The sequence below is a fragment of the Arvicanthis niloticus genome, chromosome 13 (assembly GCF_011762505.2).
Source record: "Arvicanthis niloticus isolate mArvNil1 chromosome 13, mArvNil1.pat.X, whole genome shotgun sequence".
Taxonomy (NCBI): domain Eukaryota; kingdom Metazoa; phylum Chordata; class Mammalia; order Rodentia; family Muridae; genus Arvicanthis; species Arvicanthis niloticus.
Window position 1 is genome coordinate 64,094,019 of NC_047670.1, and position 19,023 is coordinate 64,113,041.

The 19,023-nt window shown below is 50.1% G+C and overlaps 1 protein-coding gene across 1 annotated transcript; it reads left to right on the forward strand.

Moving 5' to 3' along the window:
- Positions 1-4,147: 4,147 nt before the first annotated feature.
- On the forward strand, positions 4,148-12,500 carry Mapk8ip2 (mitogen-activated protein kinase 8 interacting protein 2). Its single transcript, XM_034516837.2, has 12 exons — positions 4,148-4,703; positions 5,580-5,685; positions 6,927-7,205; positions 7,319-7,415; positions 7,531-8,775; positions 9,117-9,192; positions 9,313-9,485; positions 9,577-9,686; positions 10,457-10,564; positions 10,723-10,793; positions 11,407-11,505; positions 11,705-12,500. Exons 1-12 carry the CDS (start codon positions 4,639-4,641, stop codon positions 11,775-11,777), a joined length of 2,502 nt encoding a protein of 833 aa, XP_034372728.1. The 5' UTR covers positions 4,148-4,638; the 3' UTR covers positions 11,778-12,500.
- The last annotated feature ends 6,523 nt before the right edge of the window (positions 12,501-19,023 follow it).

Here is a 19,023-nt window from a genome sequence, read left to right on the forward strand (position 1 = left end):
CATGCTTGCTTTTTGGCTGGTGGTTCAGTTTCTGGAAGCCCCAAGAGTCCAGGTTAGTTGACTCTTGGCCTTTCTGTGGAGTTACCATCCCTTCCAAGTTCCTTACCTTCCCCCAGCTCGTCCACAAGACTCCCGGAGCTCTGTCTAATTTTTGGCTGTAGGTCTCCCTATCTATTTTGGTCAGCTACTGGGTGGAGCCTCTCAGAGGACAGTTATGCTATGCTTCTGTCTGCAAGCATAACAGACTATCATTAATGCTGGCAGGGGTTGGTTCTTGCCCATTGGATAGGTGTCAAGTCGGGCCAGTCGTTGATTGGCCATTCCCTCAGTCTGCTACAGCTTTGTCTCTGTACTTCTTTAGGCAGGACAGATTTTGAGTTGAAAGTTTTGTGGGTGTGTTGGTGTTCTTATCCTTCCACTGGGAGTCCTGCCTGAGTACAGCAGGTAGCCACTTCAGGAGCCATATCTCCCGATGCCTGGAGCCTCAGAGTCTCATAGATGACCTGGAGCCTCAGAAAATTGGAAATTGTTCTACTTCAAGACCCAGCTATACCACTCCTGGGCATGCACCCAAAAGATGTTCTACCATCCCACAAGGACACTTGCTTCACTGTGGTCATAGCAGCTTTGTTCATAATAACCCAAAACTAGAAACAACCCAGATGTCTCTCAACTGAAAAATGGATAAAGAAATGTGGTTTATTTACACAATGGAATACTACTCAGCCATTAAAAATGAGAACATCATGGAATTTCCAGGCAAATGGATGGAACTAGAAAATATAATCCTGAGTGAGGTAACTCAGACCCAAAAGGACATGCCTGGTATGCACTCACCTATAAGTGGCTATTAGCCATCAAGTACAGGATACCCATGCTACAACCCACATACCCAAAGAAACTAAATAACAAGGAGGGCTCAAGGAAGGATGCTTTGAATATCACTCAGAAGGGGAAATAAAATAGTCATCACAGGTGGATGGAGGGCGGGAACTGTTTGAGAGAGGACATAGGGAGGGGAATGGGGTGGGGATGAGGTATGGGGAGAACTGGGGAAAGAAGGCTGGGAGAGAATGGAAATTGGTGGCTCTTGGGGATGGGGGCCATCTCTAGGTTGTGCCAGAGACCTGGGATGGGGAAGGCTCCAGGGAGCCTATGGCTTCACAGTTTTGCTTTTACATAGACCTAAGAAACACATCCTTGAACAATAAATCTGTATTTCTAATTGTGATGGTTAGTCTTGTTGACCAACTCTAGAGTTGCCTGGGAGAGGGGCCTCTGACATACCTGTGGGGGATTGTCACCTTGATTGTGGACAAGGCCTGGGCTATATGATCTGAGTGGGTTCAGTCCTCTCTTCTTCCTAACTGTGGATTCGATGTGGCCAGATGCTTCAAGTTCTTGCTGCCTGGACTGCCTTGCCATGATGGACTGTAATCTGAAACCCTGTGTTAAATAAACCCTTTCTCCTTTAAGTTGCTTTTGTTGGGAGGTTCGTCACAGCAATCAAGGTCAGACCTCTTTGTGGACAACCAGACTTGGACATGATATAGCCTTTCTTTTTTCTTTTTTCCTTTTCTTTTTTTTTTGACTGCATCTCCAAACCCAGGTTTTCATTGGTGGACACAGGCCTGGGGTGGGCAAGGGAGCAGACCTTTGTGGGAAAGTTTTCCTGAGTTCACAAAGTGACTTAAAACAGAGAGATTTGTAATTGTGAGAGGTGGAGAATCTGAGCTGAACCTGAGCAGGAACATGACCCTTCCAAGATCCAACAGCTATTCTCTGAGAAGCTCTTCCCCAGGCACCAGGTGACCTGCAGACTGCAGAGGTGGCCAAAGCCTACAGGTCCAACAGTGTGTGAACCCAAGCCCAAGACAACCAAGAGAACATATCTTAAAAAAAAAAAAAAATGTCTATGGTGTGGGAAGGTAGCTTAGTCAGTGAAGTACTTGCTTCAGAAGCATGCAGACCAGAGTTTGAACCCCAGAACACGCGCAAAGATGCCAGTGATGTCATATATGTCTGGGCCTAGGCTTGTGGCGATGGAGATAGGTGCAGCTCTGGGACTCACTGGCCAGCTTAACTGGTGACAGTGTACAGCTTTATCCACAGATGGTAAACAGTGGAAAAGAAAATAAACTAAAATATAAACGTGAATAAAGTTTTGCAAATATTGTCTGAAAAGACATAGATATTAAAAAAAAAACATAAAAGGTTAAGAGTCCTGGAGGCTAGAGGCAAAAAAATCCAACATGAATTTAGTGGGAGTGCTAGAAGAAGGAAGGGAGCAGAGTTCATATTTTTCTGATTGCATTTTTTTGAGTCTATGTAGCCCAGTTGGCCTCAAAACTGAGCTTTTAAAAATATTTTTCAGTATAGTAAGTACTGGAATTACAGGCATGCACCACCACAGTTGCCTGTGAGACAGTATTTAAAGAGATAATGGGAAAGTATATTTTTAAGAGGTAATGGTTGTGAGATTTTTCACTAATGAAATAGAGATTCATGTAATTAAGATCAGTGAGCCTCAGGCAGAGAAGACATGTTAAATAAATCTACACGAAGGTACACCAGACTGAAACCTCAGAACACCAGCAATGGAGATGTTCTATGTGCAACTGAAGAAGAAAGAGACTTGTCAATGTGTTGCAGTAGAAATGGATGTTGAAGCAAAAGGAAAAGTTAACATTTGGGAAACATTGAGTATGATATCTAAAAGGGCTTCCAACCAGTGTCAGCAGGTCAGGAGGCTCTCCCAAAGTCCGCTCCCATAAGGAAGGTATGCAAGTCATTGCTACCCTCTCATACATCATTTTTCTTTGGGTGTGTGTGTGAGAGAGAGTCTCACTCTGCAGCCCTGATTGGCTTTGAACTCACTATGTAGACTAAGCTAGCCTCAGACTTAGGAGACCAACCTGCTTCTGCTTCCTGTATGCCAGGATTAAAGACACATGTCACCACTGTGCACTTTTGTAGAAGGGATATTAAGTGATTGTTAATAGATCATTGTGCCCGGGGTTTATGTGTCACAGCACCTTTATTCAGTTGGAGAAACCGAGTTCTGGTGCACTGAACAATTGCCTCATGTTCAGAACGGTGGCTAAAAGAAGATCTTAAGTCTAGAGAATCTGTGCTCCTGCAGCCAAAGAGAAACTCCACAGGAGAAGTGGGAGGTAACCCTTCCCTGGGTCGTTTATCCCTTTGGAATCTGAGTGTGACCATTTGATAAGAGGGAGGCTTGTGTGGGGTATGGAAGTTATAGTCTGAGATGAGCTCAGGGTTATACAATTCCGATGAATCCCAAGAAAGCCTGGAGACTTCACAGAGAAATCACACTCATTGGCCATTCAGAAATTAAGAAAGTGGTTGAGCAGGGTGTCTCATCTGACTATCTGAGCTCCTTCTGCTCTGTGATTTTCAGCCCCAACACTCTATAGTGTCTCGTTCTTCTTTCAAAACTAGTTCCAGTGTGAGGCTCCCTCCCCTTCCCCCTCCATCACTGCTTTGATCTTCTCTCTCACTTCACAGTTGGCTCCATTTCTGCCCTTTCTCTCTACACAGAACTCCATAGTAAGCCTATGTTTCAACTTGGAGGTTTTCCATACTCAGAACAGAGCCAAGAGCCTAGGTGGCCCCAAGAAACAGCAGTTCAGTTGATAGCATAGCCTCAACTTCTGGTGCCCACCGCTATCTCTGTCCAGGTTCTTCAGTCTGTGCCATACAGAGAAAGTTTAGTGTTGACCTCTGGATGATGAACTCTGATTCCAGACCTCTTCTCATCCTTTGAGACAGAGTCACTGTCCCGGTCCCATTAGCACTGTCAGGAGAATGACATCTCCAGCTGGAGTCAGCACATTTTAAGAAGTTTCTTTTGGCCCCATCAGCACCCAGTGGAGAACAGCTCTGACAAGCGCTTGATCAGCACCCTCGGGTGGACAGCTCCCTCCACCACCCGTTAGGAGGTCTAGCGAGTTAGGAGGAGGTCTAGCGGGTTAGTAGGTTTGGTGGGTTAGGAGGTCTGGCGAGCCTCCTGACCAACTCTGCTTTTCGAATTTACCGGGGCATGAATGCAGTTCCTAAGTCCTCGCCCATCAACTCCCCCCACCCCCCACGAGCCGTCAACCTCCCAGGAACGCTGCACAACGCCGTAACTAGAGGCGCACAGACCCGGGCCGCCTTGGTCCTGGCTCCTGGGTCTACCGCACCCATTACCCCCGCATCTCTCTCGGCTCTTGCAGAAACCTTTGGTCTACCAGCGTGTCTCTGCTTCCACCTATCCCTTCTCGCCTGTTCCTCGCTAGGACCACGCAAGCCGCACGCCAGCTCTCCCGACCAGAATCTCACCACCACCGCTACCACCGCTACCACCACCACCTCGCGTCCCGCATCCCCTCCTCGGCTCGACCCCCATTCCTCCGCCCCCACCTCAGGCCCCGCCCTGCGCCACTCCCTCCCCTCACCCCTGCGGCGCGGCTTGCTGCCGCGGTGTCCTGGCAGGGCGCTGAGGTGTGTCGCCGACGGGTGTCGCAGGGCGTGTCACGAGGTGAGTGGGGAGACAGAGGCCGCGAGCCTGAGCACCAAGGGCGCGCGGTGCTCCTCACCCCTCCCCCTCGCTGCCGGCCGGCGGTTCCTGGGAAGATGGCGGATCGCGCGGAGATGTTTTCTCTCTCCACCTTTCACTCGCTGTCGCCTCCCGGCTGCAGGTACGCATTCGGCGGGTCTCATATTCACCTAGGTCTCTTCGGCCTGCACCCCACCCCATCGACTTCAACTACCCAGGCCGGGGCTCCACCTTGGTTTGCAGGCCTCTGACTGATGCTCTCCCATCCCCCACCCTGGGCTCCGGGTCCCTCCGTGTTTGCTCCTTGTCGCCCAGACCCAATGGCACCCCCCCCCCCCCCCCCGCACACATACACACACAGACACACATTCACTTCTCCCTTTAGGATACCGAACCGCACCCAGTCAGGACCGATGACCTAGCAAGGGTGGGGTCTCTGGGTTGACCCTTTGAGGGATTTTAGGCTGGGTTCTCAACACCTAGTCCGTTCCTGGCAGTGTCCTTTGGGCCTTGTTATGTCTCCTTCCATAGAGGCTAGGGCTTGGCCCCTAGCCCCCAGATGGCAGAGAGTGAAATCAAGCTTGAAGCTCTGGGGGTGAGATGGGGAAGTTGGGATTGGAGGGGGCTGGATCTTTGGATGTAGGCCTGTTCTGTCGGAGTGGGTGGGACACAAGCAGAACAGCTGGACCCCTCCCTCTCCTGTTGTCGCAGCTCCCCCTCCCCCTGTTGGTTCAAGGTGTCTCCCCTGTGGCTGAAGCTGTGACCCACAGGGGCTGGGAGCTGAGCTGAAAAGGAGTGGGAGGGGTTTGTGGAGGGATGCCTGCCTCCTCGGGGCTCATTTGCTGTGGTGGAGGAGGGGACCCAGGGGAGAGCAGTGCCTGGGGTCAAAATGACATGGCTTTAGCATATGAGAGTTGGGGGCCCTGGGAGCTGGACATTTCCCACCAATGTCCTCAGGATCAACTCTCAGGCCAGGAGCCTAGGACAGGTGGCTCTCTGACCCTGGCATCCTCTTCAGGCCTCCCCAGGACATAAGCCTGGAAGAATTTGATGATGAAGACCTGTCTGAAATCACGGACGACTGTGGCCTGGGCCTTAGCTACGACTCGGACCACTGCGAGAAGGTGGGGAAAAGGGCTGGGTGTTAGGATCTGAGTAAAGAAGAGGTCCACACAGGCTCAGTTTCCCTAACATTCTTGTAGGTTTAGGGAGTCTTGAGTTCAGCTTCCAAGCAAAATAATCCTCTGCTCTTGCTGACGGCCCCTTGGTGCTAGCCTTCTTTCCTTTCAGAGGGCCTTCTCCCTCCGGCAGATCTCCTCAGCATAGGCCCCAGGAGGAGGTGTGTGCCTTTGCTTGGGTGCTTCTGTCTTCAGATCACTCCCCTCGAAGATCTAAACCCTCCAGTTTCTACCAAAACTCAACCTCCCTCTGTGGCCTCTCTAGCTCATCTTCCTCTAAAATGTTTCCCCTTCAGCCCTTCTGCTTCTGCATGTCTCCATTTCTGTTTGTTTTGAGGAAATGCCATGTGTCAAGTGCAGGGGGGCTTTATAGGCATTGAGCAGAGACAGATAGCAGCCCCACCCCAAACCTATCTTTCAGTTTTAGCAGGGGTGGGAGGTGAATAAAAGTGAGAGACAGTGATCACCTATATGCCAGTGGCCCAGTTCCAACTGGACACCAAGTGTGATGAGGGGGAAAGGAATCCAATCCAGACTGAGAGAACCAGGAAGACTTGGCAGAGAAGATGTCAGTCATAGAACCCCAAGGTTAGCAGGAACTAGGCAGATGGGGTTAGGTAGGAGGGTGTGGAAGGGAGGAATTGCTGGCAGAAGGATTGGCTATGCCAAAGACCCCGGGGTTGGTACAGACCTGGTGAATCATCAGAGTGAAGGCTCTCCATATTGATGTATTTGTCTGTTACGTATTGATGATGTCCCCGTGGGTGAGCACGCCAGCGCAGAGTGTGGACGTGACCCTGTTCTGGTGGTCTTACAGTCTGGTGTGTAAGCCATGAGCTGTGAATTGATAAAATGCTACAAAAGCAGCAGACTAAATACAGTGTAACACAATGGGGCAGTGTAAATACAAAGGGGCTTGCGGGGTCAATAATGCTGGGGGATTAGTTGGGGTTACTCCGAGAAGGTCTCAGAAAGAAACTGGGCCCTTCCCAGAAGGGCAGCAATCCATATGAATCTTCTGCAGACTTTTTTTTTTTTTTTTTTTTTTTTTTTTTAATCAAACAAACCTGGCTCTGTTGATGGGGTACAGTGAAGGAACTCTTCAGTTTCCTGCTTCCCCATCTTCTAGTGCCCAGGATTCCAGGTGATTGCTGTACTCAGCCCTGTCTTCTCCCTCCTTCCTGCAGGACAGTCTCTCCCTGGGTCGCTCAGAGCAGCCACACCCGATCTGTTCCTTCCAAGATGATTTCCAGGAGTTTGAGATGATTGATGACAACGAGGAGGAGGAAGACGATGATGAGGAGGATGAGGAGGAAGAGGAGGAAGAAGGAGATGGGGAGGGCAAAGCCGGGGGAGGATCCGGTTCACAGGCACTTGCTGGAGAGTCCCTTATCCCCTCTCCTTCCCTAGAGGAGCCCCACAAGCTCCGACCCACCACTCTCCACCTGACTACACTTGGCACACAGGTGAGCTTCCTGAGACCTACAACACTGTTGAGTTTGGAGTCTCTGTAGCAGGCCCTCCCTTCTCTTTATTGATGGAGTGGGCCTCAGCTATACCAATTTGTCACCCTACCTAGGACTCCCTGAATAACAACAATGGAAGCTTTACCTCTGCACCCCCATCCTCCTGGCAGGAGACAGTGCTGCGTTCTCCAGCTCAGGAACCCCTTAAAGGTGAGGCACGGAGGTTCTTAGGAGCCCAATGAAAGAGGGAGGGAAGGGAGGGATGGTTGCTTACTTGAGGGAGGCCTGCTTTCTGGAGTCAGTAACTCAACTCCCTGCCATGCAGAGCTACCAGCCCCTCTCCTGCCAGCAGAAGAGGAGCCTCATGAGGTACAGTCCCTTGCACGCCCTGGTTGTGACTGTGAAGGAAACCAGCCCCCAGAGCCACCAGCATCAGGTGGGGCTTCCCCTTCCTCTGATCCTGGTATTGAGGCTGACTTGAGAAGCCACTCTAGTGGAGGCCGCGAGGGTCGCCGAAGCAGCCAGGAGCTCTCATCACCAGGCTCGGACTCTGAGGATGCAGGAGGCGCACGCCTTGGACGCATGATCTCGTCCATTTCTGAGACAGAGCTGGAGCTGAGCAGTGATGGTGGCAGCAGCAGTGGCCGCTCATCACACCTCACCAACTCGATCGAGGAGGCTTCTTCCCCAGCCTCTGAGCCTGAGCCTGAGCCTGAGCCTGAGCCACTACACGAACCTCCCCGCCGCCCTGCCTTCCTGCCTGTGGGCCAGGATGATACCAACAGCGAATATGAGTCGGGCTCTGAGTCTGAGCCTGACCTGAGCGAGGATGCTGACTCGCCCTGGCTGCTCAGCAACCTGGTGAGCCGCATGATCTCTGAAGGCTCCTCGCCCATTCGTTGCCCTGGCCAGTGCTTATCTCCTGCACCACGCCTGCCAGAAGAGGCTGCACCACAGGCCAACCCGGTACCCCAGGACTGCCAAGACCCTGAGGCAGTAGCAGGGCCCCACGTGGAGTTGGTGGACATGGACACCCTTTGCGGACCACCTCCGCCAGCCCCTGCAGCACCTCGGCTTGGTCCAGCGCAGCCCGGGCCCTGCCTTTTCCTTAGTAACCCAACACGGGATACCATCACCCCGCTTTGGGCCACACCGGGTCGCACTGCCCGCCCTGGTCGCTCCTGCTCTGCTGCCTGCTCAGAGGAGGAGGAGGATGATGAGGAAGAGGACGAGGATGATGAGGATGATGCCGAGGACAGCGTGGTTCCCCCTGGCTCCAGGACTACAGGCTCTACTGCGCCGCTGGATGCCTCGCTGGTGTACGATGCAGTTAAATACACACTAGTGGTGGATGAGCACACTCAGCTAGAGCTGGTGAGTCTGCGGCGCTGTGCAGGCCTGGGCAACGACAGTGAAGAGGACAGCAGCTGCGAGGCCAGTGAGGAAGAGGCGGGAGCTACGTTACTAGGCAGTGAGCACGTGCCAGAGGATGCCTCTCCCGACAGTCCCGACCTCACCTTCTCCAAGAAGTTCCTCAATGTCTTTGTCAACAGCACATCTCGATCCTCCAGTGAGTGGGAACCGGGGAGATGTGGGATGGCCCCAGAGGAAGAAGCGGTACCCCAGGCCCTATCTGGTCCCCCAGAGTATCCAGGGGGTCTTAAGTTCTAGAGGTGGACAAGGCTGGACCATTCATTTTTTCCCCCTAGAACAATGGGCAGTGTTTATATCCAAGTGGCAGGGAGTCAGCTCCTAGTGGGTTGCTCTTCCTTTCTTCCTTGACTTAGGATGCCCAAACAGTTTGCTGCAGGGAGGGGATTTGGCTCCAGACCAAGGCTAGGTCTTTCAATACTTTTCTTTCTCCATGGCATTCCTGACTCTCCCCATCTGTCTCTCTTGTCTGTCTCTCAGGCACTGAGTCCTTTGGTCTTTTTTCCTGTGTGGTCAATGGGGAGGAGAGAGAGCAAACACACCGGGCTGTCTTCAGGTACACTAACTCCCTTGGACACGATGACATGCCAGGCCCGTCTACAGACTCCTTAGGACACTTCTGTATGTGACATATCTCAGCCAGTATGGTCTCAATCAACCTCTCGCCCGACCTCAGGTTCATCCCTCGACATCCGGATGAGCTAGAGTTAGACGTGGATGACCCGGTGTTGGTGGAAGCCGAAGAGGATGACTTTTGGTTTCGTGGCTTCAACATGCGCACCGGCGAGCGTGGAGTGTTCCCGGCCTTCTACGCCCATGCAGTACCTGGTCCTGCCAAGGACCTGCTGGGTAAGATCCCACCTACAGGAGGAAGCTTGCCATCACAGACTTCCCCCTTTGTCACCCTCTGACTATGTGACTTCCTCTCCCTACCCCCCAGGGAGCAAGCGGAGCCCTTGCTGGGTGGATCGCTTCGATGTGCAGTTCTTAGGCTCCGTGGAGGTGCCATGTCACCAGGGCAATGGCATCCTGTGTGCAGCCATGCAAAAGGTCAGTGTGGAGAAAGTGGCAGGCACAGGATGGAGGCCCACCTGAATGTCACTCCAGTCTCACAGGGTGGCACAGCTCCCGTGGCCCCAAGCCTTGAAGGGCGATGTTACATATACAACTGGCGCTTAGGCCTGATTCAGAAGCCCAATCAGGAAGACCCAGAGCAGAATGAAGCAGCTGTCTCTTTTACCTCTGGGTCTATTGGTCAGTTCAAGTAAAGCTGTCCCCTCTCTGCTGATTCCTCCTCCCTGAAGCCAACAACCTTCTGTCTGAAATTCAAATCAACGTTCATGTTCTCTTCCCTGGGAATCCCTGGTTCACTCAGTGGACAGTTATCAGGACCTGCTGATCTGTCCGGCAAAAGCTGAGCCTGATGTGCCCTGGGTAACAGGACAGACCAGATCTAGATCAAAGAGCTCCAGCCAGGTTATGGGGATCATCAGGCAGTGAGTAAGGTGGCTGGAGGTGTGGGCAGAACAAGTTCTTGGCACCTGCACCAACCAGAGCTGCCTGGTTGGAACAGACGGGAGGCAAGCTAGGTGCAGAGTGATGACTGGCTTGTTCTGAGAGCAAAGATAGCCAAGGTCATCCAGAATTGTCTCTGGGGTCCTTAGGTGCCAAGAGCACAGAGACAATCTAAAAACGAACAGAGGCAGAGAGAGAGAGAGAGAGAGAGAGAGAGAGAGAGAGAGAGAGAGAGAGAGAGAGAGAGCCCATGATGGGTTCCTCAAGGCCCCCTCCCCCACCTTCTTCTCTGTCTTCTCCCTCAGATAGCCACAGCCCGGAAACTAACGGTTCACCTGCGCCCTCCTGCCTCTTGTGACCTTGAGATCTCTCTGCGGGGGGTCAAGCTGAGTCTGAGTGGAGGAGGACCTGAGGTGGGAGCGTGACAGATTGGGGAGGGGGGGGAGGCTTGGAGGTGGTGGTGGGGTGGTTCAAGCCAGGGAAAACTAGGGCAGGGGCATCAAGGAAGCATGGAATAAGAGTGGCCACAGGCTTTCCCTAGCCAATCTGGGATGATTCTGCTTACCTCCAGTTCCAGCGCTGCAGCCACTTCTTCCAGATGAAGAACATCTCATTCTGTGGCTGTCATCCCCGAAACAGCTGGTAAGAACTTACCTGTTCCCCTGTATTCCTTCAACCACTGTGGGGGGGAGGGGAGGGGGAATGCCGAGGGCCGCCTGTTTTCCAACCCCCGCCCACCCTTAGGGTTCCACCCATACTTGATATGGTGCCCAATCCACGCCAGTCAGGCTAGACGCTGGTCAGCTGCAGTCCTCCAGAGATGCACCAGAATCCACCCCAGTTCCACTACCGGGAGTCCTAAGTACCTGGTGTGTCCAGTCTGGATTTGGTTAGGGATACATGGTATTAGGTATTAAGGTCACAGACTGCCTCCTTTAGCTGCCACAGACTGACTGTGCCCTTTGGCAAGACGTTAATGCTCTCTATGCTTGGTCTCCATCGGTACATCTGCCTCAGAGGGCTATTATAAAATGTGTGAATTAATAGAAATGTTTTAGATGGGGCCTTAATAATACTTATAAATAACACTTGTTAGCTATGGGGCAGTAGATCTGATCTGATTGGCTGCAGTTTGGGGTTAGAGTAGGATTTGGAGTCTGAAGCTACTCGTCTGGATAACAGTCGCTGTTAGTATTAATGGGGTGCCCAAGGCTAGGTCAGTGCTCTGACATCCACTTTGCCAATGTCCCCACAGCTATTTTGGCTTCATCACCAAACACCCGCTGCTAAGCCGCTTTGCCTGCCACGTCTTTGTGTCCCAGGAGTCTATGAGACCAGTGGCCCGGAGCGTGGGGTGAGTAAGAAGATGGAGCAGGAGCCCGGGGAGGATGCAGGGCATGGAAAGGCTCAGGGGCATGAAAGGGTGGGGCATGACTACAGGTTGCTAGAAAGGGCGCTGTGTGGACATAGTTGCTACTCAAGACAGTAGTGCGCGGCTGGGGGCGCGGCTGGGGAGAGCGCTGGGCTAAGCACTGCCGTCTCCCTCTTTGCAGCCGGGCTTTCCTGGAGTACTACCAGGAGCACCTGGCGTTTGCCTGCCCCACAGAGGATATCTACCTGGAGTAGCACCCACCTCCCTCAGCTCCCGTCTACTGTATCTCAAGGCCACCGTGGCTTGAGCAAGGACTTGGATCGGGGACATTTGGAACCTTACGTTGTGGGAGTCTCTGGGCTGGGAACTTTTCTCCTTTATCCCCAGGTCGTAGCTTTTGGGAGCTGTTGGGGATAGGAGCCTCGGCAGCCATATTTTTCTTCTGATGCATCTTTCCCTCTCTTGTCCTCACTTGTCCCGTTCCTCTGACTGCCTTTCCTCTGTCTCTCGCCCCTTTCTGTGCCTGTAGACCTTGCTCTTTGCTCTCTCTTTTGGAGGTAGAACTTGAGGGAGGGGAGTAGGCTCAAGGTAACCGATGAAGTCAGGTTCCCCCAGTGGTTCCCTCCTGCCCTTCTCTTGTGATTTATAAATGAATTTTAATTTTTATAGTGAATCTCAAGGGATCATCCCACCTTTGATCACAGGAAGGTGTCCTAACCCCCAAACTCACAAGGAGCTGGGGAAGGAGGGGGAGGTGTTTCTAAGAGAACCTTAGGGTAACTAGGTGGTTCTTGATGCTCACCCAAAGCCCCCAATGCTGCTAGGAGGGGAGCACCCACAAAGGGTGCTCCCCACAGGTCATCTGCTTTTTGCCGCTAACACCCCTGCAGTCCAGCGAGTGAGTATCTGCCCTGCGTGCGCCACCTGCTGTGTACGTGGGCCCCGCCCATGGCATCAATAAACTCTGCTTGGTGTGACCCTGGCTGTTTTTAAGGTGGTGCCCAGGTGGGGTCCAGGTCTCAGGTACTATCTATGGCAATGGGAAGGGAGGACCCAGGGTGAGGGGGTTATGGGAGGAGTCTTCAGTGCTTTCTGAAGTCCTGTTGAGGGTGGATCACTGCATGCTATGCTAGAGCCTTGCTGAAGGTGGTGTCTGGAGGCTCTCACAGACATTTACTCCAAACACATTTGATATCCTGCAGAGATAGCCCAGGCCTGAAAGCACTGGCCACAGACCCTGTGTCTTTCCCATGTGGGGTATGGGGAGAGGTGTGGCTCAGATCATGGTGGTGGTGTGTGTGCATGTGCGCGTGCGTGCCACAAACAACTTGAAAAACAATGTCTGTGGGTCTCAAAAATTGGTATTTTTTTAAAAGTCTTACACAGTAAGCCAGAAGAAACTAAGTGACTTAAAAAAAAAAAAAAAAAAAACCCAAAAAACCAAAAACCAAACCATGCCTGTAGGTGACTTTAAATCTTCACCAAGATTCTCTTGTGGGACCCTCGAGTGATTCCAGCCTCAGGGAATGATCCTTATGACAGTAGGTGGCCCCTGACCTTAAACAGAACTTCAGAAAGAGAAGAGGTGATGGCTGTGAGTGACAAAGTGAACAGTTTCTACAGTTTGCTACATAAAAATGAAACAAACCCTTGTCTTAGCCAGGCGTGGTAGCAACACTTAACATCAAAGAACATTGGAGACTGAGACAGGATGACTGTGAACTTAAGGCTGACCTAGGCTATAATGATGTGATCCAGTCCCCCCTCCACTCCCCCAAAAAGAGTAACTATAAAAATCATCTTTAGTTAAAGGTTACTTCAGTGTGCCAACAAAAAAAAATATTCACAATATATGTGAATATCAGGGACGAAGACCAGTTGCTGTGGAATTTTAGCTCCTGAGCCAGGGACATCTCATGTGTCCAGGAAAATCTGTAATTATCTTTCTGCTACTTAGTGATGCTGTAAAGGTGCAGATAGCCACTTGGGGGCAGTATGAAACCTGTACCCTTGTGCTGGTGATGGAGGCATGGCTTCCAGACTTAAACAACTTTGCAGCAGAGACCATTCCACCTCCAGTTTCGTATCCTTTCTGCCCTGTATCCCTCCCAGGGCCCACCCTTCCTCCCCTGACCCTCTATGTCTCTTTGGGTTTTCATATGGTTAGCATTTTTCCTCCTGCCTGACAATTAGGACGGCTGTGGGACATGCTTGGTGGCCTTTCCTTGCTGCTTTCCTCCTACCTCTCTCTCTGGTTGCCCCACAAGCTCTGTCCTGTCCTGGGTTCTTCCTTACTGGCTTCAAGGCAGGCAAGCATAGGGAATAGTTTAGTAACCTGGGACTCCACTTGGTCTGGCCTACACCCCTCTTCTAATAATGCACTTGGCAGCCTGACATCCTTACCTGCATGCCCTACGCACATACACCCCTCTCCAAAAAATGTACCTAGCAACCTGTTGGTAACCTAGGACCCCCACCTGCACTGAGATGCACAGGTATTCCACTCTAAAAAGTGGGATAAGCTTTTCTTTCCCTTAAGGGTCACTAAACTTTACATCTTATCCAGTTATATTACTGTTATGTCCGTATCAGAACAGGGAGACTATTGGTGTGAACTGGATTGGGGTGCATGTGCATTAAGACAACATGTTTTGTAGATGAACTTTTAGGGAGGATTTTCTATTTACCATTTCACACCTATGCATAGTAGGGCATGCATATGATTAAACAAGATGCATTATGGGGAGGGACCTGTGCACTGGACAGAGGGTTTCTTGTATTTCAAGCCTGTCCTTCAAAATAGAGAACCACCCAAACTATGCCAATAGTATCTCCTCCTTCCTTTAGTCTCTATAAAAGAAGCCTCCAGGCAACAGCTTGGGGCCCTCGAGCATAGTATCTTCACTCATATGGTCCTCCATCACTCTTGACAACATATTTGACCTGTACTATTGCTTTGCTTTGAATAAAACTAACCTGGCTTACAAGGTATGTGCTTATTTCAGTTTCTCACATCAGATGCCAAGAGCCTGAAAATACCCAGTCCAGACCAAGACCACTGTTAATAGCTTTGCATCTCCTACAGAACTGACCATGAGGGCAGATGTGTTGTGTTGTGTGGCCCACTAACTCCCAGCTCTAGCTGACAGTACAATTGCTCCCATAGAGTCCATCAGTCGGTCACTGGGTTAGTGCTGAGAAGAATCACTTGTAAAGGACCCTGTGTCTGTTCTGGGGACACCACATACACTTTGAATTAAAGTTTGAATTTATAAGAGACTTTTCCCCACCCACTGTATCCATTCGTGATCTGTGTTTACTTTTTCTTCTTCTTCTCAGTCACTTGAACCTCAGGGCTGAGGATAAACCTGATAAACCTCTTGCCACCCTCACCTTGCTACTGTTCAGTTTGTCTGTGGTCCCCACCTTCTTGACTTGGTTCAAATTGCCTCGAGTTTCCTCCTTGACCTTTGTACAAAAAAGTCCTCGGGGCTCCCCATCGCACTAGCACCTGCAGCCATCTGGGTAGATCACTGTCCTTAAATGCTGCAGCAATTCCTTTGAGACCTCAGCCTGGTCTACCCACACTCCTCTCCAGCTCTCTTCCCCTCCCCTGCTACTACCAGTATTCTGTGAACACCTGCTGCCAGTCCCTGTTTGTTGCCTGGCAACCATCCCCTTGGGCATTAGGATCCCTGAGCCTTGGGTCACCTGCTTATTTCCTTGTTGCTGCAATGCCCTAGGTCTTCCAAACAGTGCAGCAGCTGGTTTGATGCAAAAACCTCAGAGCTCTATGGAATACTTCTAACTCTGTCTTAGGGTTTTACTGCTGTGAGCAGACACCATGACCAAGGCAACTCTTATAAATGACATTTAATTGGGCCTGGCTCACAGGTTCAGAGGTTAAGTCCATTATCATCAAGTCGAGAGCATGGCAGCGTCCAGGCAGGCGTGGGGCTGGAGGAGCTGAGAGTTCTACATCTTCATCTGAAGGCTGCTAGTGGAAGACTGGCTTCCGGGCAGCTAGGATGAGGGTCTTAAAGCCCACCACCACAGTGACACACCTCCTCCAACAAGGCCACACCTTCTAATAGTGCCACTCCCTGGGCCAAGCTTATACAAACCATCACACTCCGGTACTCTTACCTGTGGAAACCTAGCTCAAGGGAAGCACCCTAAAAGCAAAGTTTTCTACAAAGCACAGATAATGTTGATTTGTAGTCTCACTTAAATTACTGAAGGTAGGCTAGAGTGTGGCTCATGCTGGAATGTGTGCCTCCCTGCATGAAGTCTTGGGTTCAGCTCCTAGCAACACACACATGGAAACAACAAAACAAAAGAAAGCATACAAGCAATTCACTACTGAGCAACAGGGTTTACTAAATTGAGGTATATTTACACATATATTTAATTGGAATATTAAGACGATATGAAAAATATGCTTGTAAATATTTTTTAATAAAGTCATGTAATAGTATTAAGAGAAATATGGAGAATTGTATATAGTGTGTTAGAGATTGTGAGTTACAAACTACTGAGAAGAAATTTTAAAAATAACAGTTGAACAAGGGAAAGGCTGAAAAACACATTGATTTTACTTATCAAAAATTTTAAGCTGTACAGTGGTGGCACACACCTTCAATCCCAGCACTTAGGAGGCAGAGGCAGGTGGATCTCTCTGTTCAAGGCCAGCCTGGTCTACAGAGTGAATTTCAGGACAGTCAGGGCTATAAAGAGAAACCATGTCTTGAAAAATGAAAAAAAAAAAAAATTTTTTTTCTTTTTCGAGTCAGCTGGGCAGGATGAAGGAAGCCAGGGCAGGAACCCAAGGCAGGAAGTGAAGCAGAACTGTAGAGGGATGCTACTTCCTGGCTTGCTCCTCTACTTTCCTATACAACCCAGGGCCACCTGCCGAGGGTGGCACCTCCACCTCTGTGTGCTAGGCCCACATCAATCATTAACCAAGAAAATGCACACAGACTTGCCCACAGGCCTATCTGGTGGAAGCATTTTCTCAGCTGAGATTCCCTCTTCCCAAGTGACTCTATCTTGTGTCAAGTTGATTAAAGAAACCTAGCCGGGACATCTTGTAAATAAAGAATTGTGACCCTCCCCTCCTCTTCCACCATGGAATATTAGAAGGACCTATCTTTTGAGAGTCTTATTTCGCTGGGCAGTGGTGGTGCATGCCTTTAATCCCAGCACTTGGGAGGCAGAGGCAGGCAAATTTCTGAGTTCGAGGCCAGCCTGGTCTACAGAGTGAGTTCCAGGACAGCCAGGACTACACAGAGAAACCCTGTCTCAAAAAACTAAAACAACAACAACCCCCTCCCCACCCCAAAAAAAACAAAACAAAACAAAACAAAACTCATACTGGGGTGCTTTCAGTTAAGGCTTATTCAATTCAGAGTTCTACAAAAGGAAGTCATACTGTCCAGATACGGGTCCTTCCTCAGAAGGGTCCTTCTTCTAAGATAAGGTAGTAGGTTCCTAAGGCCTTGTTTCTCCATCCTGAATATGGCACTTAACTCTGAACCTTCTGTCAATAGTGCTTCTCTGTGCTTGACTTCTCCAGTCTCTTTTTACTAGGCATGTATTTGCTGAGAGTAGGAGGCCAGCGTGTGAGCATTTAATTTTCTCCTGTGTCAACTAATATTCTATGACCACAACCAACCAGTAGAAATGTCTGAAAGGGAATCTATTGGAAGGATACTGGGGTCAGAGGAGTGAAGAGCAAAAGCCACTAAAAAGGGTTTCCTCTGAGGGTTTGGTGGGTACTATCTGACTCTGCTAGGGGACAGTTGAAGTGTGGGAGTAGAGATACACTTTCTGCAATGGGCAGAAGTCTGCACAGGGAATTGGGAGCTCTTGAGGTGGGCAGGCTCTGGAAACTCAATGGCTAATGTACTTCTTGGTCCATTTTGTTGCAGTGTGTGTAGAGTGGCAGGGACTGTGGAGTCATGAATCTAATCACTTCCAAATGTCCCTTCTCTCCTGGGCCTGGGAGTATAGCAGCTTGGATGACCCCAGAGTCGTTCTGCCTCATGATCATTCCTCCCGAGGAGGCTGTCTGAGAGGGAGGACCCAGCTCTCCCTCTCTCCTAGGAGTGTGCATACAAGACTGCTTCGTGAATGGTTTATGTATGATCTAGCAGCACCGGTGATTAACAAGCAGTCCCTGGGCCCCTCATGGTATCATCCATGCACTTTGCCTCCCACAGAAGGTCAGAGGGAGGCTGGAGGGACACAAATACATGTACACTTCCTTTGTTACTGATGGGTAGACGGGGATTTTTGACTCCTAAAGGGAGTGTTCACGGTGATGCAACGGTTAGTGCTGAATGAAACAACTGGGGTTAAATATTATAACACCACCGAGAATAATGTTTGGGTCTGGTAGGACTGTGTTCCCAGACTAAGGTTACTGAGTGTCTGACTGGTCTGATGATACATTGTTACTGCAAAAGTATCTAGTTCTAGGAGTACCAACAGACTGGGCTCCCCATCCCCAAACGCCAATAAAAGAGGTGAGTAGAGAAGCATTTTATCACTTGTAGCCATGTTGCTGCAGTGCAAAGGGGTTCTATTATCTTGAGGCGGTCTTCAAGAGGCTAACAGGAACTTGAGATTTTATAGAAAGGGGCAATGAACAGGGGTGGGGCTTCAGAGTTTACTTAACGGAGAGGAGAGCCAGTCTTGGTCAGGTGGTTATTTCAGTTTTTGTTCTGCAAGGGATTCTGGAGGAGTGACCATCGTCATTATTTGAGAAGAACAGTCTGGTTTCCAAAAGATTCTCCAGGGGTGCAACATTGCCATCAGAGGTAGTCACCCTCATTTGAGGGGCGATCTGTCTTGCAAGGCTTACCTGTTGTTTGGGGGAACCTCTAATCAGCCCTGTCATTCCAGTACAAAGTAACCAAGGGAGACATTGACTCAGGAGGGAAAAACGTTCAAGGTGACAAATAGAGCCAGAGAAGGACAAAATGGAGTTAGCCCAGTGACTTGTGCCCTCTTTGAAAACTACTGTTGTAATTAAGAACGTTCCAGAAAACATGAACTGAATAAAAAAAAAAAAAAAAAAATCATTCCATGAAACCATCCCTTCTACTCCCCCTTCTGGTCACTTGGGAAAATGCAGGGGAAAGGACAATTTAGGCTCCTAGGGAAAGGTGCTGGCTCCTCCCATCCTACATTCCCCACCTTAGCATAGACATGTTAAAGGAGGATGTCCTTTGATGGCACTTTGCTTCAGAACTGCACAGAAAACATGGTGAAATCAGAATCTTGTTTGGACAGAATCTGGGAGCCATAATAACTGAGTGCGTGTGTGAATGAATGTGTGTATACATTCAAGTGCGTGTGTGTTTGTGTGCCTGTGTCAGCCATGTGTGAACATACCTGTATCTGTATGCATGCATCTGCATGAGTATCCATGCTATATCTGTGTGAATGTGTGCACACACGAAGCATGGGTGTATATAGGCATGCCTATTTGTGTGG